The sequence below is a fragment of the Liolophura sinensis genome, chromosome 10, assembly GCF_032854445.1.
Source record: "Liolophura sinensis isolate JHLJ2023 chromosome 10, CUHK_Ljap_v2, whole genome shotgun sequence".
NCBI classification, from domain to species: domain Eukaryota; kingdom Metazoa; phylum Mollusca; class Polyplacophora; order Chitonida; family Chitonidae; genus Liolophura; species Liolophura sinensis.
The window spans coordinates 6,736,187-6,763,694 of record NC_088304.1 but is presented as its reverse complement, the minus strand read 5'-3'; the positions used below and the strand labels follow the sequence as shown (position 1 = coordinate 6,763,694).

At 38.8% G+C, this 27,508-nt stretch overlaps 2 protein-coding genes across 3 annotated transcripts; one reads left to right on the top strand and one right to left on the bottom strand.

Annotated features, from left to right (window-relative positions):
* The first annotated feature begins 6,297 nt into the window (after window positions 1–6,297).
* LOC135476477 (toll-like receptor 13) lies at window positions 6,298–8,769 on the top strand. The gene is made up of 2 exons (XM_064756508.1): window positions 6,298–7,128; window positions 8,341–8,769. Exons 1-2 carry the CDS (start codon window positions 6,298–6,300, stop codon window positions 8,767–8,769), a joined length of 1,260 nt encoding a protein of 419 aa, XP_064612578.1.
* Window positions 8,770–17,577: 8,808 nt separating this feature from the next.
* Window positions 17,578–27,359, bottom strand: LOC135476552 (coiled-coil domain-containing protein 42 homolog). Of its 2 annotated transcripts, none has more exons than XM_064756606.1 (9): window positions 27,222–27,359; window positions 25,254–25,359; window positions 24,621–24,725; window positions 24,181–24,266; window positions 22,914–23,085; window positions 21,749–21,823; window positions 21,248–21,405; window positions 20,748–20,832; window positions 17,578–17,883 (listed from the first exon to the last, which is right to left on the bottom strand). In XM_064756606.1, the coding sequence occupies exons 1-9, from the start codon at window positions 27,275–27,277 to the stop codon at window positions 17,788–17,790; spliced, it is 939 nt and encodes a 312-aa protein (XP_064612676.1). In that variant the 5' UTR covers window positions 27,278–27,359; the 3' UTR covers window positions 17,578–17,787. The 2 variants fall into 2 exon arrangements, with proteins under 2 accessions (XP_064612676.1, XP_064612677.1); XM_064756607.1 differs by having other exon boundaries at window positions 17,588–17,683.
* Between the last annotated feature and the right edge of the window lie 149 nt (window positions 27,360–27,508).

The following is a 27,508-nucleotide window of genomic DNA, read 5'->3' as shown; positions in this document are numbered from 1 at the left end:
TGTAAGTTAGACCAAACCACCTGACATTTTATATGTGCAGGAAACATTTGTCAAACCTAAGCTAAAATATAATATCCCAAGGTATATTTCGTTGCGGCATGTAACAAGACCAATTTTAACAACCATGGGGGCTTGGCTTTATTAAAAACGGCCTGGTGTATAGGGAAATAGAATTGCCGCAGCTGAGTTCGATAGAGTGCTGTGGAATAGAGATTTTCTCTATGTCCAGAAAAGTTACTTTATTGAATTTGTATAACCCATGTAACAAACTGAGTATGGCAGATTTTGACAAAATATTTTCAGCTGTTTCCGCAAGTATTATTATATGTGGTGACTTCATTGCACACAGTTTGGTTTGGGGTGGGAAAATTAATGATTCATATGGAAAACTGGTTGAAAATATTATAGAGAAATATGATTTGGTTATTCATAATGATGGAACTGGAACACGGTTTAATCCAATGTCAGGGGAATTAACCCCGTTAGATCTCACGTTATCCTCACTTGACATATCGTCTGATCTGTCATGATCGGCTGATCAGAACAACTGTTGTGGGAGTGACCACTACCCAGTTATCATTGATGTTCGGGTAACACCAAAATTCAGTGATATAGGCATCCACTTAGATGGAATATGAAAAAAGTAAACTGGGGGTTATTCCGCAGCAAATGTTTGTCTGTCTCAGTGCAGGAAGTTGCTAATGACAATGTTGATATATTTAATGATAATGTTATTTCTGCAATAACGTCAATAGCTAATGAAACCATTCCTCGGACGGCAGGTAAATACCAACAGAAACAGCCCGTACCGTATTGGAATACTGAGTGTACTGATGCAAAGGCCAGAGTAAAGGTTTCTCTATTCCAGCGCTTGTTAAGGATAACGTCAATGCTATTACGAACGAGAAAAAAGTGACCTCCTGGCTGAGTCTTTTGCTGCAATGACGCTAATTATGACCCTGAATTTCTTGAACATAAGAGTAAATTTGAGCTAGAGAATGACCATATATATCAAAACGTTTGCTTCGATGAATTGCCTAATAATGATGAATTTTCTCTTCAAGAACTTAAGGGGGCACTTCGGCAGACAAAAGAGTCACCCCCCTGGCCTGGATGGAATTGGGTACACCATGTTGAAAAATATGCCAGATAATTTTTTAAATCTCATTTTAATGCTTATTAATTCTGTGTGGATGAAGATGACCTTACCATTATCATGGAAACATGCGGTAGTAGTACCGGTGTGTAAACCCGGTAAGCCCGCGTTACAGCCATCTTCTTTCTTACCGCCCCATTGCACTGACGTCCTGTATTTGTAAGGTAATGGAGAAGATGGTTAACTACAGGCTGCTGTGGTAGTTAGAAAGTAAAAGTATAATATCATCGGTTCAGAGTGGCTTCAGAGAAGGTAGGAGAACCTTAGACCATTTAATTCATCTAGAACATTCAATTCAGTGTGCGTTAGCTAACAAAGAATACCTTGTAGCTGTTTTCCTTACATGTAGAAAAAGCATTGTTGTTTAAACTAAGTAAAATGGTATAGATGAACGTATGTTTGGGTGGATCAAAAGTTTCTTATCGGACAGAGTTATCCAGTGAGATTTGGTTCTTGTCTATCCAAAAAAGTAGCTATCACAAACGAAACACCCCAAGGCAGCGTTATATCACCTACACTGTTTAATGTTATGATAAATGACCTTCCTGAGTCTGTACCATCCAGTGTCAACAAGGTCCTTATTTGCAGATGATAAGACCGTCTGGTTTGCGAAAAGAAATCTGAAACATGTAGTGAAAGTCATTAATATTACTGTATCAAATATTTTTCAGCGGGGAAAGCTATGGGGTTTTTAATTTTCCTCTTCTAAGTCAGGAGCCCTGTTATTTACTAAAACGAAAATCACATGTGATATATCATTAAAAGGGGCAGATTACAATATTACATACACCCAGTATTTCAAATTTTTTGGTATGGCTTTTGATGCTAAGCTTACGTGGAAGAATCATATTGATGGAGTGGTGGCCAAATGCCAGTCAGCAATTCATCTGATGAAAAGTGTGTCTGGCACTTCTTGGGGGAGGGTAGAAATGCAATGGGTAAACTGTATAAATCTTTGATTAAATCTATGTTGGATTATGGAGCGGAGTTGTCTGCCTCTCGTACACTGAAGATGAGGCTTGGCTCTATACACGGACCAGGCTTTACGTATATGTACTGGGTTAATGAGGACTACCCCATTACAGGTACTGAAGGTAACAACAGGTCAACTCCCATTATGGATTAGACAGAAAATGACAAGTTTTAAGTATTATTTGTCTTTGTTAACAAGTCATAATAATCCTGCCTCTGATGTTTTAACTGTGACTTGGCATTCTGGACTATTAGAAAAATTGAAAGTCAAAGACCAAGAAACATTGAGTGTTCGCTCTCAATCCACTCGAGATGAATTGCAGCTTGATGAGTAAATTGTCCAAAAGGAAGCAAGATTTCCATTCCCTCCATGGAAGCTGAGGCCTCCTTTTATATCTACAAAACTCCATTCGAAAGTAAGGAAATCTGACCCTATCAAAAATACAGAATTGTGTGCTAAGGATCATATTCGACCTGGTATGATTATCTCCACAATTACACAGATGGGTCGAAATTTCCAGAATCTGGAAAAACATCCGCAGCATTCTGTGTCCCTGAAATAAAATATGAAAAGTCTCACCGTCTATCTTATCATGTTATTGTCTTCACCTCCGAATTAGTTGCTATCTTGGTGGCGTTAAAATTTGTAGAAGAATTTCGTCCCTTCAAATGTGTAATATTTACTGACTCTCTAAGTACGTTATTTGCTCTGATCAACCATTCTGGGAGAAATGCTAACAATGTTGTACTTGAGATACTACACTGTTTTACTTATCTATTCTATCAGAACATTCACGTCTGCCTTGAGTGGATTCCAGGCCACAGTAATATTGAAGGGAACGAGAGGGCGGATCGGTTGGCGAAAGCAGCGTATACGAAAAGTGGTATAGATATCCCTGTAAATATGTCTGTATCGGAAATGTTTAGTGTTTATCGAAAACAGTTTTAGGAAATGCGGCAGCAGGAATGGGAAAATGGTGCCAAAGGTAGATTTTACTACAGTTTGTTTCCTACAGTAAGAAATGCTTGGGTGTCAGTGAAGGGAAGGTTACAACAAGTGTTTTTAATGAGATTGCAGTCGGGTCACGTTCCCTTGAAGTTTTATTTCTGTAGAATTGAAAAGCCTCCCACGGGGTTTTGTAACCACCGCAATGTTTTAGAAACTATCGATCATCTTTTACTTCGGTGTCCATATTGTGGACAGATTCGTAATGACATATTAAGACGGCTTTCGATTTTAGCTGTGCAACAACAATCAGTGGCGACTCTTTTAAATCCACAAACCAACAGAACTCAAATATTTTATTTGGTAGTATTTCTTGTCACAAGAAGTAAGAGATTCTGTTAGCCACTATATTAGCCACCTTAAGGGCGTCACCAAATTCAATAGGTTCTGTTATCATCGTTATTCTTTGATTTGTCTGTAAATTTGATAACTACTAATTATCTTTTCAGGGTGACAAGAACAGAAAATATTTGGTTGCTTTGGCATGAATAGGGCTATTACGGCACCTGAATATGCCAATATTTTCTATTAGCAGTATTTAACCGTGTTAGACATGGCCCCTCAACCCATCATGGTTACAATGATCCTCAAAAAGACTATAGGAGAAGGACATCATGTGGATCTTCATAACCATGGGCACAGAACACTTACGTATCAACATTCCGTCAGCCACAGAGAGCTTGGACTTGAGCGACAACCTCCTGAAAACTATACCGGTACCCAATGACTTCTTCATCAACCTAAGCGCCTTGACCAGCCTGGATCTGTTAGGTAACCAGCTGGAGAGGTTAGAACCTTCAGCTTTTATTGGATTGTCACGGCTCTCAGACTGGGTCAAAATAGTCTGCTTCTTACTTAAGGAGCTTACCCTGTTGGTGTTTTCAGACCCCTAAAGAAGCCAGAAGCTTTGACTTTAGAAAATATTCTCCACATTCAGAACAGTATTTAAAATGTTATGTCGGTGAGAATTAATGGAATGTATGTATCTATGTATGCCTGGGTTTTTACGTCGTACTCAACAATTGTTAAGTCATATGACGTCGAGGAGTCATTAGACGATTAAGTCTTTGGTATGACGCGACCCGAGTTTAATCCCTGGTCCCTTCGAGACGAACGCTTTAACCATCAGACACCCAAGCGGCCAATGCGAAAACGAATATAAGCTGTTTTGGTGATATATCGTTTTCATGTAATCAAACTAGCGATATCCGACATAATCTACCTTGATTTGCTGAACCATATAGACTCTTCAAAGCCCTGAACTTTCGTTTATAAATATGCATGATTCATGGCTTAATCAGATTCCACCGCAGCTGTTGACAACATGGGATGTGACTGTATGGATTAAATTCATTTCACACTAGACGTAGAAGTGCTAGCGCAAAAAAATACCTCCCTGCACATCGACGCATTAAGTGTTATCGAGGGGACAGTCATTTCGAGACAAAATAGGATTGATCGCAATTAGTGCGAAACAACAACAACACAGGCTACAGCGATCGGCCGTTGGGCCTCTTTCGCTATCACCGGTATTGCCTGATAGCACAGTGACTTTCCGGTGCCTGTTCGTTTCAATAAAAGTACACTGATTACCGTTCACGGCACTGCTTCTTGATATTGCATAATGTTGTGTCAAGGAATAAACAGGATCCGAACTTACATGTATTTGATTCGAAACAGGGAAATACAAGACTGATTGACTGAAAATGCCCCGGCGGAAGTACGCGGGACGCAATGCCTTTGGTTGTCGAAAGAGCAGGTTTCTGAAGATTTTAATGCGTGCAGTCATGCAAGGGTGATTACGAAGCCTATAGCGCGTGTATCAACCTCGCTGGTAGGAACATGGTGGCGTATATGCATGAAGGCATTTTAACATGCTATAAACCTTTTTTGTACTTGAACCGAGCCTACCCGAGCCTACCCCTGCCTTTAGGGCCTATGTGAAACACGGGTTCCGGTATATGCTTGAATGCCCCCACGCGAAACTTCAGTGAACTCGTCTCTAGACATAGGCCCTAGTGCGTTATGAATCACCCAACGTCACACTCACATGTAAATAACTGAGCTCTTTTCTATATGCAAAATGAGTCACATGCTAATGACACCAACAAATTTTGGCCCGGTATGACTTAACTTAAACGACATAAAATACTATAAAACCTGCATATTCCATTTAATCAAGGGAACGTCCTTTAGGAAAATGTAATTTAATAAATAATTTTCACCGTTAAGTTATTTCACCCCGTTTGATGAGAAACTGTGCACTGACAAAAACTGGGTCCATATGCCAATTGAAGCATCGTATGGGACTTACTGCAGAGATCACGCAGGCCTCTAACTAGTCAAAACAGGCTGACGGTTTTTGAGAAAAATAAAATGACCCCTCATCGTATAGCGTTGAAAATTTAATTCTTCCGATGGTTATAAAATGAAACTTTCAATCTTTATTTGGTTCAGCTCCGAGCAGCATGGCTGTTTTCTTTTAATGTAATTTATTTATGACTGTATTTTTTAATATAATTTATTTACGAATTGCAGTAAAATATAGCAGTAGGCTGTAAAGAGATGGGACTTATGATGCTGTCTATTAGGTTCGCGATTGTTCTTATTGGGGTAAATCCACAAACTTACAAAATCAAATTTTTGATATAGGCTACTATTCAAGTTGGGAAAATGTATCTCACATTTATTTCTGAATAAGATCTCCTAATAACTGCGCTGAAGTATTGGACTATACAGAACTTGACAGAAATGGCTGAACGTGGTTATGTCCTCTGTGTTAATCCCACTTTCGGCGTCGGTAAGTTATCCTATACACTGCACACTGCAAAAACACGGACAGATACCACCCGCTGGCAAGTATCATAAGGAAGTCGTCGTGGGAGGGATAATTATTTCGTTGTGCAGCGTCACACTTAGCATCCGTATTGCAGGTTTAAATAGCCAATAAACAGCGAAGTATAAGGCTCTATTTTTTTTTCAGAGCGAAATATATAAATATTTCTAAATATTTCTAATCGACATAAGTATTCATCTACTGTTGACAGCAAGGTTTGCCCGGTATCTTATTTAATACGTTCGTAGTTTGATTAAAGAAGATCGGAACCGTTTCTGGGTAGTCACTATACAAAGGCTTTTTACAGCGTATTTTGGAGTGTTAGACATGATTGCTCAACTCATTACTGTCACAATCATCTTCGTACACACCAACGCGGAAGGACGCCATGTTGATCTTCATAATCACCGGCTGAGGAAGGTACCAACCAACATCACGTCAACAATAGCAAGCTTGGACTTGAGCGACAACCTGCTGAAAACCATACCCAATGACTCCTTCATCAACCTGAGCGCCTTGACCAGTCTGGATCTGTCAGGTAACCGGCTGGAGAAGTTAGAACCGTCAGCTTTCAGGGGATTGTCAAGGCTCTCCACTCTCAGACTGAGTGAAAATAATCTGCTTCTTACTTATGAAGCTTACCCTGTTGGTGTTTTCAGACCCCTGCAAAAGTTAGAGGCTTTGGCATTAGAAAAGAATCTTCGGAACCCATATTCAGAAATCGGTAGATATCCCGAGCAAATCTTTAATGGTCTCAGTTCTCTGAAAGAATTGAGAATCGACGGCCTGAGAAATGTCTCTTTTGGATCCGGTTTTTTGCATCTGTCTTCACTGAAGTCTCTGCATGTAATTGACAATACTATGCAGGTCACACTCAACACACACACTTTCGCTGTGTTTGCAAACATGTCCATTGAAACTTTGAGGATAGTGTGCTTAGGCATGGAACCAGGGACGTTAAAACATTTCCCGTTTTTAACAACATTGAACATGCGTACCGATGGATTAGGAAGAACCTTATCTGCTCTAGTGGATCTCCGATGGCGGAATCTGACATCACTCTCTATCGTGGGGACAAACAAGAATAGAGGGGGCAGACTTAATCCAGAAAACCTCATCCTTACTGCCAACATGACTGCTCACCTGGATACAATGTGTGTAAAACACCTGGATTTGTCGGGCAATAAAATTATGTTGGTCAACGGTGACTTTCTGTTACACTTCCTTTATCCCGATTGTATTGAAACGTTTGTTATGAACGATAATCTTCTGTCAATTTCTAATAACATATACAACTTTTTAGGCGTATATCGTTTTATCAATCTAAAACACTTGGAGTTCAGTGCCCAGTATACGGCATTACGAAGAGAGAGGAACGTTTTTTCGACTTCATTACCAGTCGCTACAGAACGACATAGTATCGCAAAACGGAGTGGAACAATTAAGGTACACGCAATCCTTCCTCCACAGTTAGAAGTATTAATAGCGAAGTACATGGGCGGCCGTAATTTATATTTGCCTGACATTGACTTAGTTAACGCTGAAAATCTCCGTGTGATTGATATGGCATACTTCGGGATCCAGTACTGTGCGTTTCGAATTTCTGGTTTACAGAATCTGGCGCTATTTAACATGTCAGGCTTTGACTGCAGCGGTCTGTCACCAAGTTTTTTTGAGGCTTTTCCTTTATTGGAAATTCTCAGTGCCAGAAATTGTAAACTAAACATTGGATTTCAAAACGACCCTAACGGTATCGTATTCCGTCCAATGAAAAAATTACGACAACTTGATCTTTCCAACAACGATCTTACCACCTTACATAAAAACTTATTTAAACCTCTGATTACCCTGGAAACTTTGCTTCTCGGGAACAATAAGTTCATTCAAATCCCAGAATCAGTGTTACATTTACATTCACTTAAGGAGCTAGATTTGACATTTAATGTAATTTCGTCGTTATCTTCTGAGGAAATCAACCGGCTCAGTAGCTGGCCAACGTCAACACACGGTAAGACGTTAAGTCTGTCTTTGGGACACAACCCTTTCCTGTGCACCTGCAATACGCTAACATTCATTCACTGGATTTTGGAGGCCTCGGTTAATATTACAGACAATGGTTCTCTGTCTTGCACCCTGAAAAATGGAACTGTTACAAACATATGGAGCTACAAATCTCACATAAAGAACATGGACGTCAGTTGTGTCAGCAAATTTTGGTTGACATTTTCCGTTGTTGGATCGTGCTTATTCACTCTGGCCGTAGTCCTGGGGATATTCGGGTACAGATATAGATGGAATATTAAATATTGGATTTTAACCAAATGCCGAAGAGGGCCTGTGTATGAGGAAATAGAAATTGAACAATTTCAGTATGAGGCGTTTGTAGCGTATAATTACCACAACTACCAGTGGGCCTGCATTGTTCTGAGAAACGTCCTAGAGAATGAGAACAATTACACTCTGTGCCTCCATGATCGTGATTTCCCCGTGGGTGTCAGCATACAACAGAACATTGTGGACGCCGTCAACAACAGTCGGAAGGTCATCCTGGTGATCAGCAGAGCCTTCCTGACCAGTGACTGGTGTGAGTTTGAAATTCAAATGGCGGGCATGCGCATGGTGAGAGATGGTCGTGAGAACGCCATTATTGTGATCATGATGGAAGAGATCCCTGTGGCAGAAATGCCAAGATCGCTACTAAATCTGTGGAAACACATCACATTTCTGTTGTGGGATAACGAACAAGTTGACGAGCCGGTATTCTGGGACAGGTTACTTGAGGTGATGGCGCGTCCATAGTTCCTAAGGGACAAGATAATTTTATTATTTTTTTTGTTTGTTTATTTAACTTCAGTCAATTCAGACGCAATCAATTCACACTGACGACATATAACAGCTGATAACACCCCGATAAGCAGAACCGAATGTGATAATAGGCCTGATAATATAGAAGAGGTAAAAGAGTAATCAAATCCGGCACAGTTTAAACTGGCTAGAAAGCTGTATCATGGGCTCAGAGGTGGGGTGAACATAAAATTGACCTAAAGTTAAGATGAAAGAGTGCGAAAAATGAGCTGCACATGTGGTCATCAACATTTTTGTAAATCTTTTTTCTTTAAAAGAAAGGCAGTTGAAAATAATTTTTGTTCGGTGGGTATTTTGGACCACCTCTTGGCATATATTATCTTTGTGTCATAGTGTTATACATGAGGATATAGCACATGTTTAGCAAATATATTTGCACTTTTTAGCCAATAAATGTGTTTAGCCTGGATTTTGATCATATTTATATTTTTAATATTAAAGATTAAATGCATGTGTTTTGATGTAAACAATACGATTACATTGAAATAAATTTATTAGACATGCAGCAGATTCTTACTAGGAACATTGCTGTGCAAAGACGATGCATATATACATGTATATACAAAGAGCATATATATATATATATATAGGAAGATTCAGAAACCTGTCCCCAAGGCAATCGTTGGGAGTTCAAGCCCACCTCATGCTGGCTTCCTCCCAGGTCTTGAGTGGGAAGGTCTGGCAGAAAGCTGCTGGTGATCGTGGGTGTGCACGGTTTCCCCCATCATAATGTTGGTCGCCGTCGCATAAGAACTATTCTTAATACGGTGTAAAACACCAATCAAATAAATAAATAAGTAAATCAATAAATAAAAGTAACTGATAGACCATGAAAAAATAGTACAGGCCCATGCATACTCACTGATTATTGTCTGTGTTTTTTTATATAATTAGTTGTTTTTTTTCACTTTAACCATAAGTCACATTCTTTTAATAAAACTCAAAACAAGATGATATTTTCTTTCTATTGTATTTAATTGACACAATATTTTCACCGTAATTTTTCTCTATCATAGTGGGAGCATGAGTGTCATGTATTTTTGGTTATAAAATGTTGCAATTTTCTTGCATTATATTTAGCTTATGCATGTTTACTTGCAAGATTATAAGCTGGCATTTTCTGTCACACTGCAATTATTTGGCTCTTTGTTTCACATTACAGTTAGAATACATTTTATTTAATTTATAATTATTCTTCATTTTAATTAAGCTACAATTATATAATGCACTCTTTCATTATAAGTAGTCGTTGGCTTGTCACTATGTTAAAAACCAGTTTTCGAGAGAAGCGGTTTTCACTCATCATCATTTTCAGAGATCGACGAGTTGTGCTTGTATACCAAGCAGATGTGTGCGCCCATCGCTTAAGGCGCATGCGCCAAGCAACCCTTCCGTTATATCAGTTCAGTTAACAAATAAGTGTGACGCAACGTGACGTAGGACGCCAAAGATTTTAAATGGTCCCTTTGTAGAGTTGTGTTTGTGTACCAAGTATGAGATCGCTACGCCTGTGGCTTAGAGGTAAACGCCGGTTTGTTTTTATTCTAGTAAATAATGCCTGGTTCTTTTCGAATTGTGAACTTCAGCTCTGAAGTGCGAACAAACTTTACACATTGGAAAGCTTTATACTCGGGTATAAGAAGCACACAAAAAAGAAGACAACAACAAAACAATTTGGGCTTTTCATAAAAACAAGCTGATCAAAATTATTGGCTGTAAGCTGACATTATGGCAGCCATGAGTGCTTGTTAAATTATCTGGATGCTAAATCTCGGCATAAGCGACAAAATAACACAGGACCCCATTCAACTCAGTTGTCGTGGGGGCCACCGTGGTCGAGGGGAAAAGCGTGCGAGCGGTGCGCAATGACCTAGAGGCCGCCCACAAATTTGGTCGCTGTGAGTTTAGCTCATGCTGGCTTCCTCTCTGGCCATACCTGGGATTGTCTGCCAGCATAGGTTTCCCCCTTGCTCTGCCTGGTTTCCTCCTCCCATAATCCTGGCCGACAGTATAAGAGAAATATTCTTGAGAACGGTGTAAAATACCAATCAATTAAATAAATAAATAGAAACAGGTCGTGCGGAGTTGGTCATTTGGACATATATAAGAAAATTCATGTAGTGTTCCCATGACGTCATCACTTTGGCCATAATGGCGGACTACAGGCTTGAGCGAGTAGACTCATAAGCCTGGGAATCTCAAAGGAAAACTTGCTCTCAATTTTAACCTGTCAGACGCAAGTCATTTCTGTAATCCGAGAATGCACCTGTTTCCGCTAACGTCACACGAACGCTGTTTTACCTTTCAGGTCTGGGGTGCGAATGACGCGACATCGTGTTTCCGGTTGCTCTAAAAGTACTTTTCCCATGGTCATAAGAACTCCAGCTTAAAGGTTCACAGCTACCAAGTACGTCAGAATGTTATATTATTTGACATGGTTTCTTTTAGCTATATACTCAAGCATGCCCTGCATCCCCGTGGAGAAATATACCACATGGAAACTATTCTACGAAAGATGGACGTTACAAAGCCCACACCAACCGCAACAGAACTAAGAAAGTATACAAATTAGGACGGAATAACGCAAAAGGAAGCAGTCAAAAGTTTTTAGTGATGTTGGAAAAGCGCAAGGTATGTTCTAGGCGAATGAGTAATATCAGTATTCAAACCGTGTACCATGGTAGATTACAATTTGTCGATAATAATGTTGCTCAGATGCTCTTGGATTGCAACTGTTCAAGTATATCCAACGTGGGGATCAAATTCAACATGATGAATAAACTCCCCTCGCCCCGGGTTTCGCAGTAACGTTGTGACGCTGAGTGAAATCGTCACATAACAAATGTTAGCCATATGCAGGACCCTTCAGCATATTGCTGCCCAAGTAACGATAATTTACAAAGTTAGAATTTAAACTATCCCTCTTATAAAGTCTGCGAGAGAGGAAACCAATTTTGGTCTTTCTACAAATCTAGGTCGAGATAAGATGTACGTCTGCAAGTTACAAAGCTTGTCTCTGTATTTTGAAGTTAAAGACAGTTCCGAGGCTTGTTTTTGTAATAAAGTTAAAGACAATTCCGAGGCCTTTCTCTGTAATGAAGTTAAAGACAGTTCCGAGGCCTGTCTCTGTAATGAAGTTAAAAACAGTTCCGAGGCCTATCTCTGTAATGAAGTTAAAGACAGTTCCGACGCCTTTCTCTGTTATGAAGTTAAAGACAGTTCCGAGACTTGTCTTTGTAATAAAGTTAAAGGCAGTTCCGAGGCCTATCTCTGTAATGAAGTTAAAGACAATTCCGAGGCCTCTCTCTGTAATGAAGTTAAAGACAGTTCCGAGGCCTATCTCTGTAATGAAGTTGAATACAATTTCGAGGCCTGCCTCTGTAATGAAGTTAAAGACAGTTCCGAGGCCTATCTCTGTAATGAAGTTAAAGACAGTTCTGAGGCCTATCTCTGTAATGAAGTTAAAGACAGTTCCGAGGCCTTTCTCTGTTATGAAGTTAAAGACAGTTCCGAGGCCTGTCTCTGTAATTAAGCTAATGACATTCCCAGGCTTGCATTTGTAATGAAGTTAGACAGTTCCGAGGCCTATCTCTGTAATGAAGTTAAAGACGGTTCCGAGGCTTGTCTCTGTAATAAAGTTAAAGGCAGTTCCGAGGCCTATCTCTGTAATGAAGTTAAAGACAGTTCCGAGGCTTGCCTCTGTAATGAAGTTAAAGACAGTTCCGAGGCTTGCCTCTGTAATGAAGTTAAAGCCAGTTCCGGGGCTTGTCTCTGTAATAAAGTGAAAGACAGTTCCGAGGCCTTTCTCTGTAATAAAGTTAAAGGCAGTTCCGAGGCCTATCTCTGTAATTAAGCTAATCACAGTTCCGAGGTTTGTCTTTGTAATAAAGTGAAAGACAGTTCCGAGGCCTATCTCTGTAATTAAGCTAATCACAGTTCCGAGGTTTGTCTTTGTAATAAAGTGAAAGACAGTTCCGAGGCTTGTCTCTGTAATTAAGCTAATGACAGTCCGAGGCTTGTCTTTTAAAGACAATTCCAAGGCCTCTCTCGGTAATGAAGTCAGAGACAGTTCCGAGGCTTGCCTATGTAATGAACTTAAAGACACTTCCGAGGCTTATATCTATAATGAAGTTAAAGACACTTTCGAGGCTTGTTTCTACTGCAAATTTTGCCTCGATGCAAAACGCATTTTACTTTAGGGACGTAGATGTAGAAAGATGAGAAGTTGCATTTGTTTTTTAGGGATTCCCGAACGGGATCCCTATTGAAATCGTTCTGTTTTTTCTTACTATTATTTTTTTCACCGAATTTGTTAGCAGCAGAACTCCAACACCGTTCATGTAGAGGTCCCAAATTTTGCTCATATTATCTGGCAGAGATTTTCTAGGTGTACATTGTCCATTTTTTCTAGGTCACGTGGCTCGTCCGCCATATTGGATTTTGTTGAAAACTTTTAAAATGGTCACGAGTTCCAAAAAGTTTGCAAAAATGGTTGACTTCCGGTCAAAACTCTGGAAGCTCGCCATTGGTCGAAGTTGTGACGTCACAAAAAGTTCTGAAATGTCAATTTTTTTCAGTATATTCTGGTGTATTTTGAGCTGCTGATTCCAAATCTGCTTTTATTTTTTGCATATTTATGTAACTTTTTGAGATATAAGCAAAACACTAAAAAAAATTAATTTAATTTAATTTCAATGACGTTTAACTCAAGAACTATGGGAGCTAGAAATGTGCTACTTGTACCAACGTGTAGCCCAAGACATGCTCTTTCCAGCATTTACCAATGGATTTGAGCTACGATCAACAGTTTTCTCGCTAGAAGCGTTTAAACGCCAACACCTTTTTTTGTTTAGAAAAAGATGAGAATCCTATTGCTTTAACATGAAACTGGTCTGGGTTTACAGTATTCGACTTGATGCTTTCGGCTACACTGTCCGTGAAAACTCCCGAAAACGGTTGTACGATGAAATTCAGCTATGACATTCAGTCCAGTTCCCATCTAACTCCAGTACTCTATTAGAGTTCTAACTACAACAGCAAATGACGTGGGCTGTAAAAGTTAGCTTTGTTTTGCGCAGACCTTGTCTTCTTTACTATGCGCTAACCAGGCCAGGGTGATTGACAGATATGGACATGTGCCGTGGTCCAGGTGTTGACTTTCTGACAAGGGCCGAGCTATCCATCCCCTCTCGATGTAAGATTGACACGAGTCCTGGAGAAGCTTTGTGTTCCTGTGAAAGATTGTCCCGAGACCAAACGCTTCCAAATAAAACTCCGAACGTCTGGTTAATACTGAAGTCAGTCAAACGTATGTACTAGCCTTCGAAAAATGGAACCTCGGAGGGAAACAAAAAATAAAGATAGTGCAGACGAGTTTCTGGGCCATCCCCGCCATCCTGAGTGACCAAAGTTTGTCTGTGCAAGACCCGTGTAGTACACAAATTCGATACCAGTATTTATACACCGATGAACACGTTTCTGCTTGCGTGACCAGCTGCCTACCAGGAAATCTGATGTTGGAAGCAGTATTTTATGTTTCGGGTGATTCTTAAATGATAAAGGCCACAGTAGACGTCTGCTTCACATGAAGTGGTAAATGTTTCTTAGTTAAGTCTGTGACCCATGGTCAAGAAAATTCAATGGGTCCAAAAGATAGGCCTACTTGAAAAAAAGAACAAAACAAATGTAACAACTGAAAACAGAAGCAGATATGGGGCCTCTTGCACAAAGCACTCATAGCCTGTGTGGACTACCATGGCAAAACATGCTTTTAACATGTCGCCAGAGTAGCTACACACAACTTAGACTACGATCGCTTTGTGTAAGAGGTCCCAGAATACAAGAGGGATTTATATTTTGATTGATTTATTAGGATATACGTGTACAATCTTCGCCTTCAACAATAAATGCATTTAGTGATAATGTAGGAGAGTTCCCTGCTACGATGCATGAGATTTAAATGGTTGGCTTTCATAAAGGCATCGTTTTCTGTGTCCTTAGGCTCGTTCACCAGGCTTAGCACCAGGTTTCCACAGTCTTCCTTTCTACTAAGTGCTGAACATCACTCAGAGATCTACATCTGATTTATCGGATTGTTATTTAACACAAATCTCAAGCGTTTTTCATTTTAAGCCGGAATGCCTGGAGTAAGTCAATGAAGGACTTTCCCACGCGTAACGTACACGCTTGCTGGTCATGTTGATGGAAGCCAAGAGGTCTTCAACGAACGTAAGACAGCGTAAATGGTCACATGAGCGCTCACCAAGGCTAAAACTGAGCCTGCCTGTCACATCAATAATCACTTTTGGTTTTGAAACCACTGGCTATTTAAAGGAGCATCAGAAATTGGGATCCTATACATACCCCTGGTGCAGCCTCCGTGGTCGAGGGGGTTAACACGCCAGTGCGGCGCAATGAACCTCTCACCCATGCGGTCAAACTCTTAGCTTCCTCTCTGGTCGCACATGGGAAGATCTTCCATCCACCTGCGGATGGTCGTGCTTTTCCGTCAGCTCGGTTTTCTCCCACAATACTGCTGGCCGCCATCGTATAAGTGAAATATCACTGAGTGCGGCGTAAAACACCAATCAAATAAACAAATAAATATATCTCCAGTGTGTTGCAGTTTTATTATCCACTTAATCGGTGTTACTGAGAACTGAGCAAAATTTCCATTTCTCCTTCCGGAGAGCTCTAAACAAATCATTGCCAGGAATTTACAGTTTTATGTGTTTGCTATCACCTGACCATACTCAAGAGTTTTTCACTTACAGGATGGCGGGCTATTTTATGGGTGGTAGAAACCCCAAGCATACATAACTATACGTTCACAGGGCCCTATTTTACAGCAGAGATTGCGATTCTCTTCCGTGTAAGGTTCCATCTCTGCCGGGAGTTTCACAGCTCAACACCCGCAATAGATGCGGCTGAACAAAGTGTATGGGGATGCATTGATTGAGTGCTTGGGGTTCAACGTCGTACTTCGGATGCCTAGAAAATCTGTCTCTGATGCAGAGAAGATTAATAAGATAGTGGTATGGATGGGCCAAACATCCTTCCGTAAGGGCTTGCAGACCACTACATTTAGCTACACACGTACCTTGTGTGAGTTGAGACGCCGCGTACAGGTTGCAAACAGAGGTCATGTTTACCACTTACATGTCTGCTCCGACTTGTAACTACAAAATAACGGAAACCCCTCTGACATAGGCAACACACTGCGCATAGGTACAGGTTCACCTCTGCCTCAGATTTAGCGAATACAGTCATGAATGGCAGCCATTTCAAATCTTCTAAACAATATATGTGTAGTGTGCAGAACACAACTTACCCGTGACTTAACTTCGCCACAGTTACATATATGTCGACAGCAGTACTGGTCTATATGCAGTTTGTGCAACACAGTTCACAATGACAAGTGTAAGCGGTATACAATGACGCGTGAAGGGGGGCACACAATTGGTTTAGGCCTGTCATGGACACACATGTCGTTGTGGATGTGTCAATTTGTTGCAAAGTCGTTTTTAGGAAACGTAGTCTACACAGTTAATTTGCTTGGATCTATAGATGGTTCGTATCTGTGAGAGCTATGTAGGCTGTGGGGCCTCCCTCTCCCTAGTGGTTAGTGACGCAGCGTCAGTAGGACGTGACAGGTGGGCAAGTTGACTGTATCTGCTGGCTTCGGCATAGCGTTGGAGTGAGGATTGACTGTAATATTTTTAGGTTTATTTGGGAATAGACCGCTTTACTAAATTCGCTTCAGCTAATTCAGATTCGCTCTACTAAATTAGCTCTACCAAGAAAAGAAAAAAAATCTTCCCACCACACTGCTTGCCGCCGTCGTATAAGTGAAATATTCTTCAATACAGTGTAAGACTCCAATCAAATTATAAATAAATCAAATAAAATTTACCAGAGGGCCAATATGACCACTCTATCTGCTTCGTTTTTGATAGGGATACTTAACTCAACAAAACACTCAGCTATCAGCTATAGGCTGCCCGGGGATGACGTCCAAATATAATACCTTTTCGTTATTTCCACCTAAATAGGAAATTATATTTTTGTCGGCGCTTGGGTGTGCGTGTGGCTCTCAGCAACTTAAGCCAGAGAAAGATATCAATCATTCATTCGATACCAATCAAATGTTCGATCATCAAATCATCAAACACCACTGAATAGCTTACTACTTACTGAAGATTTACAACATCACAACCCAGACACAATTGTTGCATTTTGAGATCACAGTATGTATTTCAAACAGTTAAATATGCATGATGACCAATATGCAAATTAGGGGAAATATACATTAGGATGACTTGGACAATCAGCATATCACAAGGATGCCCCCAGAACATATTGTATGTAATAATATGGCAAAAAAGTTGTATTGTGATATTTTATGGCTGAATTCCAAAATTTCTTTTCAAACAAGTACTTGGTTCCCAAAAAAAAAAATAAGAAAAAAAAAAAAAAAAAAAAAAATAGGTAAAATTACACGAAAAGTCTGAGCAGAGATTAAAAAGGATGTAAAATTTTGTGAACCTAGACATAGACGAAACAAATGAAAATGGGTGTATATTCTGGGGATAAGGAACCAAACATTGCAATTACAAGCGGAGTTTGTCCTAAACAAATATATATATATATATATATATATATATATATATATATATATATATATATATATATATATAGAAACAGAATAACAGAAATAATAGAAATAATAAAAAAAAATGACTAGAATAAAATATTAACTCGATGAAGGTGGTACAATTGAAGTCCCTGTCAACTCCATACGCTTGATCTCATTGGTGACTTGGGTCAGGTCTTGGATGAAAATTCGGATCTGTAAAAATTGCCAAATGAACGAGGACAAAGTTGAGCAAATGAGCGAGTGGTATAATGTCAGCCTTGTTAGATGAGAGGGTTACCAGGGTTACATGGGAGGAGTTAGCTTTGTGTGGTGGGCAAAAGTGAGGTCTGTTCTTCCATCGAGCGCTTCAGTTCTCTGACGATGTCCACCAGATCAAAGATGAAGGACTCAACCTGTTAATGAGAAGGGAGGGAAAAGCGGTGCACGGGTTAGAGAGGGGATAGCCATTAGCAAAGCCACAGAAAAACACGGGTTAATGAAGCGGGGGTTAAAGCCGTATATAAATATATCTAAATCTCTACATTACATGCTATACACCATATTAAATGTTAACGTGCATACTAAATAAACTCCAAAAACATAACAACAGGCTGTTCAAAAGCAAACGAAGCATTTAATAACAGCTAGCTAACACCAATCACTATTCAGCCATATATACGCAGCTAAGCCAATTGATGCAGACGACCTAACTGCCGACCACCTAGTCGCAGACAACCTACAACTGTATGTAATTGCACACTACCCAAATGCACACCACCTAACTGCACACCACCTAGTTGCAGACAACCTACAACTGCATGTAATTGCACACTACCCAAATGCACACCACCTAACTGCACACCACCTTATTGCCACCACAATGATACCTGTATTCCAAGTTTTTGCACGCGCGGCACGATTCACAGTTCGCCAGCTTACATATTACGCAACTTTAACAACAACAAAGTACAAAAATATTTCAAGGCATACAAACATGTATACATAAATGTGCTTTGAGTTGAATTTATTTCAGCTACAAAACGATAAAGCAACTAATATTATACTGGCGTACTTCGCTGCACTATAAAGCATGCATATGGGAAATCTTCCCGGGTCTGTGCTTGTCTGGAAATCGGGGAGTTATTACATATTTTATCCAGGCCAACAACACATATTCATGACATTTGGGATGTCTGCCCTGAATACAATGTTAACCACTTTCCCTTCTACATAGATGTACACTACCAACTAACAATTCTCCCTGTACACTGTTATTAAACATTTTCTCCATACATAAAAATTCCTCCTGATATTCTTTCTTTCAATCCAGTGTGATAATGAGCCCTTAATTATTGACCCCCCCCCCCCACAGCTTTCCAATGGCCAATATTGAAACAGTCTATTTATTTGGTATAAAATACATATACAAACTCCTGCTTGCGATTAATTAGGTTGGTAAGGCTTAAGAAGTTGACCAGGCTTAAGCAATCAAGGTGCAAGTGAACAAGAGGGGGTATTGGCAAAGTGATGAAGGGTGGGATATATACATGTTTTAAAGTGAACATTAGACGTGCAGATTGACTTAGGGGATATATATATATATATATATATATATATATATATATATATATATATATATATATGCTTTGAGTTTAAAATATGACTTTTGGTGCTTAAGCTTACATTTTCCCAGTAGGGTAAGATTCCAAACGAACCTCAAATTGCCTTTCTAAGATCCTTAGAACTTTTACAATCAGGCAAAATGCGCAACTTAGTCATGGGTGAAGCTTCATGTCATTTTCCACAGTTTGTGGTCTCAGATTTTGTACAGGTAGGATTGGGCAAGGCTGATGATCAAACAGGAATTGACTTGTCTATCACCATGGCAACAAACTGCATCTAAACCTATTTCAAATGCATGAGTCCAAACCAAGTTCATGACAAACAAGTTATTTATAAATAAAAGTTGGTTGGAAGCCACAGACATGCACCAGATATTTGCAATGTCAGCCAGGTCTATAACCCAGTCCGTATGGTTGACTTGCGCTGGAGGCCATATGTTGGATCTCAGTCTAATGAAAGAGCAATGCACAGTGAAAGGCACCCCGTGGGAGAGACCATGGAAGTCTTTTTGTAGAGATCCAACATGGCAGCGAGTACAAGTCACACTATACTAACTGAGACAGCCATTAGACCTAAGGAAACCCTTACTCCCATTCTATCACATATGACTTATCAACACGCAAAGCTACATAATTACCAATCAGAATTGTCATTTCGATATGCAAATGAGTGGTGAAGAGCTGCATTTCACTCCTCAAAATACGGAAGCAAGAATTTGAATGAAACAACAATGCATGGGCTGAAGGTAGGCATTTCATTAGTTCTACTAGCTATGCAAACCCATGCCAAATGCTGAGGAAACTTTCCATTGTATGGCTAACAGAAACTTTCCATTGCCTGGCTAAAGGAAACTTTCCAATGTTTGGCTAAGGAAACTTTCCATTGTCTGGCTAAAGAAAACTTTCCAATGTTTGGCTAAAGAAACTTTTCATTGTCTGGCTAAAGAAAAATTTCCACTGTATGGCTAAAAGAAAATTTCCATTGTCAAATGCTGAGGAAAGTTTCCATTGTATGGCTAAAGGAACCTTTCCATTGTCTGGCTAAATGAACCTTTCCATTGTCTGGCTAAATGAACTTTTCCATTGTCTGGCTAAATGAACCTTTCCATTGTCTGGCTAAATGAACCTTTCCATTGTCTGGCTAAATGAACCTTTCCATTGTCTGGCTAAAGGAACCTTTCCATTGTCTGGCTAAATAAACCTTTCCATTGTCTGGCTAAAGGAACCTTTCCATTGTCTGGCTAAAGGAACCTTTCCATTGTCTGACTAAAGGAAAATCTGACTTGTCTGGCTAAAGGAGACACCATAATATGTTACTCCATATTCCAGGAAACCAAGCAGGCTTTATTATCTGGGAACTCATTGGAAACATTTCTGCCTTTACTCACACAAGTAATGTATAATACTTTGAATGTTTCTATACAGGTATACACATGTACCTAACACCAAAACCATGGTAATTTTTGGCAAATTTTGTTTTCCAGCGTCCTGGGAGACAATTATAATTTTACCTGTTGACGAACTAACCTCCAATGCAGTGTTAAGCTAAGATTCATGTCCAGATGAGTACCGGACTACTGGCAACAAATCATCTCTCACCCCATGTCAAGACACAACACTATAAGAAAGACAAGCCCCAGAGGCCTGACAGTTACCTGGTTCAGCTGCTCATGGGTCTCCTCAGTCTGGGCTGTCTGTTTCTGGTGTTTCTTTACAAGCTGATACAAGTTGTGTGTGGCCCTGGAATTCAAGAATTTACCATTATAGTACATGGCTATATAATATTAAAAGATGAAAACTTACTTTGTTGTTAGCTGAACTGCTTGAGAAAATGGGTTTAATACAATGTTTGATCTACCACTCATATACATGTACATGTGTCTCGAACATCAGGGCCCAGTTGTTCAAAAGCGTATTAGCTAATACTGGTATTAACTTTTTATATTTAGATTTTAGTCAAACTCAGCAGCCACGACACTTGTCCAAAGACAATTGTCCAAAGTCAAAGTCTAACAGCAGTGGACTTATACTTCATATTTAATATACTGTTACGCAATTATTTTTGGGCTAAGTACTAAACTGAAGACTTGGCTTAAAGTTAAATATGGTACTAAATCTTGAAACAGTTTTGAACAACAGAGCCCTGGGTACTTACATTTTAATTCTGCCCAGCAGAAGTGTTTTTTTAGCAGCTGTATTTTTGATATGTGTCCAGACTGACTCCCATTTGACAGCCTCACTTTGGGCTTTGTCTAACCTAGTCTGAAGACTGGCCAGTTGGTTGTTGTAGGACAAAATTTCATTGTTTTTTTCCTGTAAACATCAAGCACAGGCCTTGAAGTAATGAGAAAACCAACCAGAAGATCCATGCCTGGAAAATTTTATGATTCATTATCATAGGCTAATTTTTCTTGTTTTTAAATTTCTTTAGCTGATCTTGAATTTCAGGACAATGTAAATCACACTCTGTAAAGAAATTAGAAAACGGAATTTGCGCCCCTGAGTCACCCTACCACCCAAAAGAGAATATAAAAAAGAGACTACATATACACTGTATGATGGGATTTAGTTGTTACTGCATATAATTTGTGAATGTTTAGTTTTTCAGCATACACAGGGAACTTTTCAGAAAGTTATGGCATCATAAAGGTCAAACCTCTGTGTATTTGAGTAACTGTTGTCTCTGTGCTTCAACAGCATCTTGATTGAGCTGGTCCTTCTCCATTAAGTCCTGATCAAACAAATAGGTACAACGGCATGAAAATCTGGGCATTACAACTATACTAGTATTTGCACAAGCATTAACACAAGTAACATTAATGCTATAAAATGTAATGCCTATCCGCCACATAATATTAATTACCACTGACTACAAGTGTTTCATTACAAACATTATGATTGTATTAACACTGAGCATTACATGATTAGCACTGTAACTCCATGAGACATGTGACAACACGTACTGTACACCCGCATGAGAGCCAACGATAATGCAAGAAACAGGACAACAGCATACTGCAATCATATACATGTATTACACTATTATTTAATGAGAGCAACATGACACTATAGCAGTATACAACAGCCGAAGCCTCATGAATGACAAAACTACAACCATTTTAGTACCAATCATCTTGACATTTATATAATGTACCACATGTTAACACTTACTTATGGTGGCTGATAGCGTCCATCTAGACCGCAACCTTAGCAACCCTGTGGAAGGTGCGGTTTTATGAAAACTTAGAAACGTCAACCAGGTTGCAGATAAAATGAAATTAATTTAATTAAAACTGTGTCCTCCGCAACCTGCACCCTCTGCGGGGTTGTTAAGATGTCGGTAAAAAATGGACGCTATCAACCATCATAGTAACTCAATCCATTACCACCATTTATACTATTATATAAATGAAAAGCATGCAGTTATTACAAAGTCATAACACTAAAAGTATGAAGTAAGCCAGCACTACAGGCAGCCATGTTTTGTAGACTAAATTTAGTTTTAAACATGTTAAATTTTCCGGATGAACTATGGCTAGAAAGTTATGCATTAGGGTGGCCTTACGCAATAATCAAATAATCAATCAATCCACCCTTCGATCAATTTTTTCCCCGTAAAACTAAGCTGTAAAAAAATGTTTTTGTAAAAATAAAATTAAATCTACATGTACGTATTAGATACATTAAATTTACATGTGGAGAACATCACAGCCTCCATAATGAATAATGTTAATATGTAAGTTTCAATTTCCTCAGCAAGTAAACGTACCTAATGCCAAAGTATTAAAATAAATAAATAAATGAAGATTTGTCCATCAGACCTCATGAGTTGCTGTTAATGTGTCATATCTGGCAATGATGTCTCGAATCTCGTGAAATTCTTCACCAGATTCCAGCACTTTCTCCATGTACTTGTGGAAGATTGTATGGTTCATCAAACGTGTTTGGATCTTGTCTTTTTCTCGCATTAATGCTTCTGTTTCAACTTTCAGCCTGTGAAATCAAGTTTATTTGATAAGACACTTAGTTAAGAGCACTGTACACATTTTTAAATATTCCACTGACAATACCATTTTAACATACTTGTAGTATGGCTGGTACAAAATATAAAACCAACAAGCATGTCAAATTTAAAACGTGTGTTCTCTGTAGGGTATATACATTGTAAGCAGAGTTAAAAACAATTCTGTCATATATACAGTCTCTGGTTACATAATAGACGTACTCATTTATCCAATAAAACTTTACTTGAGAATTTTACACTTTTTACAAGCCAGGGTTCAAATATGAGTGTAGGAAACTGGATTCAGTGACCAAGAGCAAACCAATGCCATTCACCTGAGCAACCTCACCAGACTTGAACAGTGGAGTTTTGAGTTGATGACTTCAAACTCTTTTATCGATAAAGATAAAAAGAGTTCTACTGTACCAATTAAGTGATCTGTCAGAATTGTTATGAAAGTATTTTTTTATTACATTTACTACAGCATGGGCATCTGAGAAAGGTTCCACAGTAAGTTATAGTTAGAGCAGACAAATACTAGTATGACGGGGAATATTGACGTGAATCGTCGTCAGCCTAAGACATTCCTCAAGGAAAGACATGTAATATATACATGTATCTCAAGACCAGAACATGGTGAGACACGTGATCAGTAAATTCATGTGAACAAAACAAGTCACATGGTATATGTAGTTAGGACTTATTACCTCTCATCAGGGAGCAAGACTTTAATCTCAAAAGTCCATATTAAGGCTGTAGCAGGGGCTGATTCCACAAAGCCATTTCTGACTTTAGTCAAAATTTGAAATATGATCTGAAAGCTGGTTTTTGGGGGTTTTGGGATATTAAAATTCCCCCCCCCCCCCTTCCTCACCAAATTTCAACTTCCAGTACCACAAACTAAACATTGTATAGAGATTTTTTAAATTTTGACTTAGGTCAGACAGGACTTTGAGGAATTGCTGCTGGTTTTAATCCTCAGCCACCTTAATGCTGAGGAGGCACAGAACAAGAATCATGCTTTAGTTAACTCTGTGGGAGTCCGCAGAGATTATGCAGAGGAAAATAACACAACAGAAATCCACCTGAGAATATCTTTGTCTTTCTGCTTCTTCATTTCCCTCTCATCATTAGCCTTCTTAACAGCTCTTGCTCTCTTGGAATCATTTTCCTTTGAACAAAAAGCTTATATTTTAAATCAGATGCATTATTTTACCAACGTTGTGTTGCAATACATTGATTAACGCCGATGCTCTGTTTCATCATTTCATGTCAGAAAACATCATGAATGAGTTTGGAAATTTTGACATGAAATATCTGTTTAGTTAACCACTTAAACTTCATGTAGATGTATGCCACAAATACTCTTTAGCTACAGTGACATTTAATACAGCCTGATGTACATGGGCTGAGCTTACACTGAGATATGAGAACTTGGTCACATACAGGCATTTAACCACCAAGGGTATCCAGTGAATTCATTATAAAATTGACTTTTGCATCAAAATTCTTGTTTCGTACTTACCTTTAAAAATTTATCAAATTTTAACAAAGATTCCTTCAACTGATATTCTTTTCTCTCTAATTCTTCTCTTCTTTGTTGAAGGCTTTCCATTTTCATTTGGAATTCCTGAAAGTTTAAATACAAAAATGAAATATCCATCACTTTCTTCATGGGTATAAACAAATTTTACTCTTTACTCAGTATCATATGTCTTATGTCTTCATTCAATCATGCATGAAATAAAAAATGATCATGTCTGAAAACACATTCAACACATAATTCACCAACATGTATTTATTTATTTGTGTAGACATGTAGAGTGTATATGTGTGTATTTCATTAAGAGAGTTGTTGTTAATATATTCTAGCTGTGGTACAAGAAAATACTCAGTTCATTGTTTTTTGTCTTTGGCATATATATGACCTAAAATTTTTTTCCAAAAAAAAGTTCCTATTTAGAGGCAAATAAATGTCATAAAATAATCTTGAAATTTACATTTTTTCCCAGTTTTTTAACTGAAAACTCTGAACAGTTTCATAAGACTTATCAAACTGCTAGAATCAGGAAATCTGAGCAGCATAGCCCTAGACAAAATTTGAGGTCATTTACTGTATCTACTTTGACCTAGGTGGTAATTAAACCCTTTTACAAACCTCTTTCTGGGCAGCTAGTGCCTGTTCCACCTCTGCCATTTCCCGCCTCTTCTCCAGGAGGCGAGTGGCGGGAGTCAGGTGGTCATCCTCCCGCTCTGGCATCTTTCTATCATGAAAAAAAATGTCATACTTGTTGGAAGAGATCAACTGAACAAGTGAAGTCCATTATCACACAAAACAAATTTATGTGATATTCATCTATGGAAAATAACCCAAACAACATTTGTAAATGATGTAGTAGCAATGACTAGCATATTTGGTTTACTTGAAGTGTAGCAAATTAGCTGCCAGTGTCTATTTAAAAAGGAATATAGATATACACTATATACAATGTGCATGTTTTGAAAGGTTTCAATAATCCTTTGCATTCCATGGTGTAATATATTACTTTAAGCCTACAACAATGAAGTCTTTCAATGAATTTGCTGATCATTTTGATTATCTGCAGGGCAAAATTATGAACATCCCTAGCTGTTTCATTTAAGTAATTTGAGTTTAATTAATCATGTCTCTTTGCTATATCTCCCATGATAGGAACTAGTTTTTTATATAAACTGGAAAGAAAACATAAAAATGAAGTAAGCACCAGTAGAAAGATCATTTTTTTTTAATCGTTTTAATTATTGACCATACTGATAGTGTATGTCACCAGAGATGATGTTACAAAACTTTTCACAATCTTTCCATGTTCAGGCCTAAAAGAGAATGAAAAGTCAGTAAGAAAATAACATGGCACTAGATTTCTGCAGCTTTATGTACGATAGGGCACTGAATCAGGAACTATCATGTTTGAAGGCCAGACATATGGTATTCTCATTACTCTTCCACAACAGTTTCTGAACTAAGAGCTTTAATTTTCATTTTTTCATTTTTCATGAAAATAAACATCATTTTATTCAAGGTCAATTGTGCATAGATTGAATCTGCATCCTATACACCTCCAACACTCTCCCCATGTGACCAAAATGAGTGCAGATAATTGGTTTAACTCCCCTTAACACTTCCCACTTCAAATCTTACACTAACTGCAAATAGCCCACTTAAAAACTCAGGGCCATTTAATTTACAGAGAGAAAAAAATATGGCAAAAAGGGAAGATATTTTCAGATATAGTTTCAATGGCCTTTCTACTGATGTTTACTTCCTTTGTATATTTTCTTTCCCTTTAAATAGTTTCAGATCTTTCAAATACGATGAATGGATATGTAGGCCGATACCTAAAGTGTAAATAGTTTTTTAAGAAGATAGTATATGATTTGGTGTGGAATACTGATGCGATTAACATGCACTGGGGTACTCAAGGGCTCCTTTGTTTATGTGTATGTTTTTGTTAGGGGCAACTTGATTTTATGTGCTGAGTTCAAATTAATTTGTTGTATCAAGGCACTAGACTACTTAGCTGCGAAATATTTTTTTTTTTTAATATTGGCCTGTTGAGCAGCAACATTTAGGCCTACGCACATGTCCTGCTTCATAGTGGAGCAGTAGGAAGATTGCAGCCATGGCTGAGGAGCGTGTGCCATGGAAGCCTTTATGGATATAATAAATCTATTCTAAAGTTAATAGGGGCATATTGCACTGGTGCGGTGGGTGCGGAAAGCAAGGGCCACCTTCACAAAGCGGCATATGACATTTATCGTACATTTGTCGTACGATATTTTGCACGTCACTACTAACGTACCATCGTCCTATATGTGCGATGTCGTTTAAGTACGACATCTTTGTGAAAGTGGTCCCAGGTCTTTAGGTTGACGGTTTTTATTTGCACGAGACTTGTTCGATAACAAAGAAAATCGGCCTGGACCTTTCTTGAGTATGAAATTCACACTGTTAGCGTCGAGACTCCAGCGACGCTCGGCCAATATAAGAAAACGAGTTGGAGTCTTTTGGGGCTATAGCCTACTGTATCATATGTACATTTGAGCGAACTCCATGTATTTGAAAATTTTAGTCGTCTGAAATACTCACACGAGGAGTTTGTCCTCGAAGGTTGTGCGAAAATACTCTTCCAAGCTAACAGTCATCTTGGTGTCGAGAAGTCCTGCGTAATTAGGATGTATGAACGGTTCTGTGAAACCTTTCCTGGCGAACGGTTATCCTGGTTGTTGTTGTTGTACTTGTAAACAACATGGCGGCCGTTGCCGGGTTACAAGATCATGCGTAATGAAATCACTTTTATACACCGCTTTAGAAAAAGGATGATTTTATGTTTGTTTCTTTAAAATTACGAATTACAAAGAAAGGCGTTCGAAAAT

Coding starts and splice junctions, on each gene's coding strand:
- LOC135476477 (XM_064756508.1), top strand. CDS start 6,298: ATGATTGCTCAACTCATTACTGTCACAATCATCTTCGTACACACCAAC. Junction 7,129..8,340: donor CTCACCTGGATACAATGTGT/GTAAAACACCTG, acceptor GAACAATTTCAG/TATGAGGCGTTTGTAGCGTA.
- LOC135476552 (XM_064756606.1), bottom strand. CDS start 27,277: ATGACTGTTAGCTTGGAAGAGTATTTTCGCACAACCTTCGAGGACAAA. Junction 24,726..25,253: donor CACTAGCTGCCCAGAAAGAG/GTTTGTAAAAGG, acceptor TTAAACTTTCAG/GAATTCCAAATGAAAATGGA. Junction 17,884..20,747: donor CCCATGAGCAGCTGAACCAG/GTAACTGTCAGG, acceptor TCTCATTAACAG/GTTGAGTCCTTCATCTTTGA.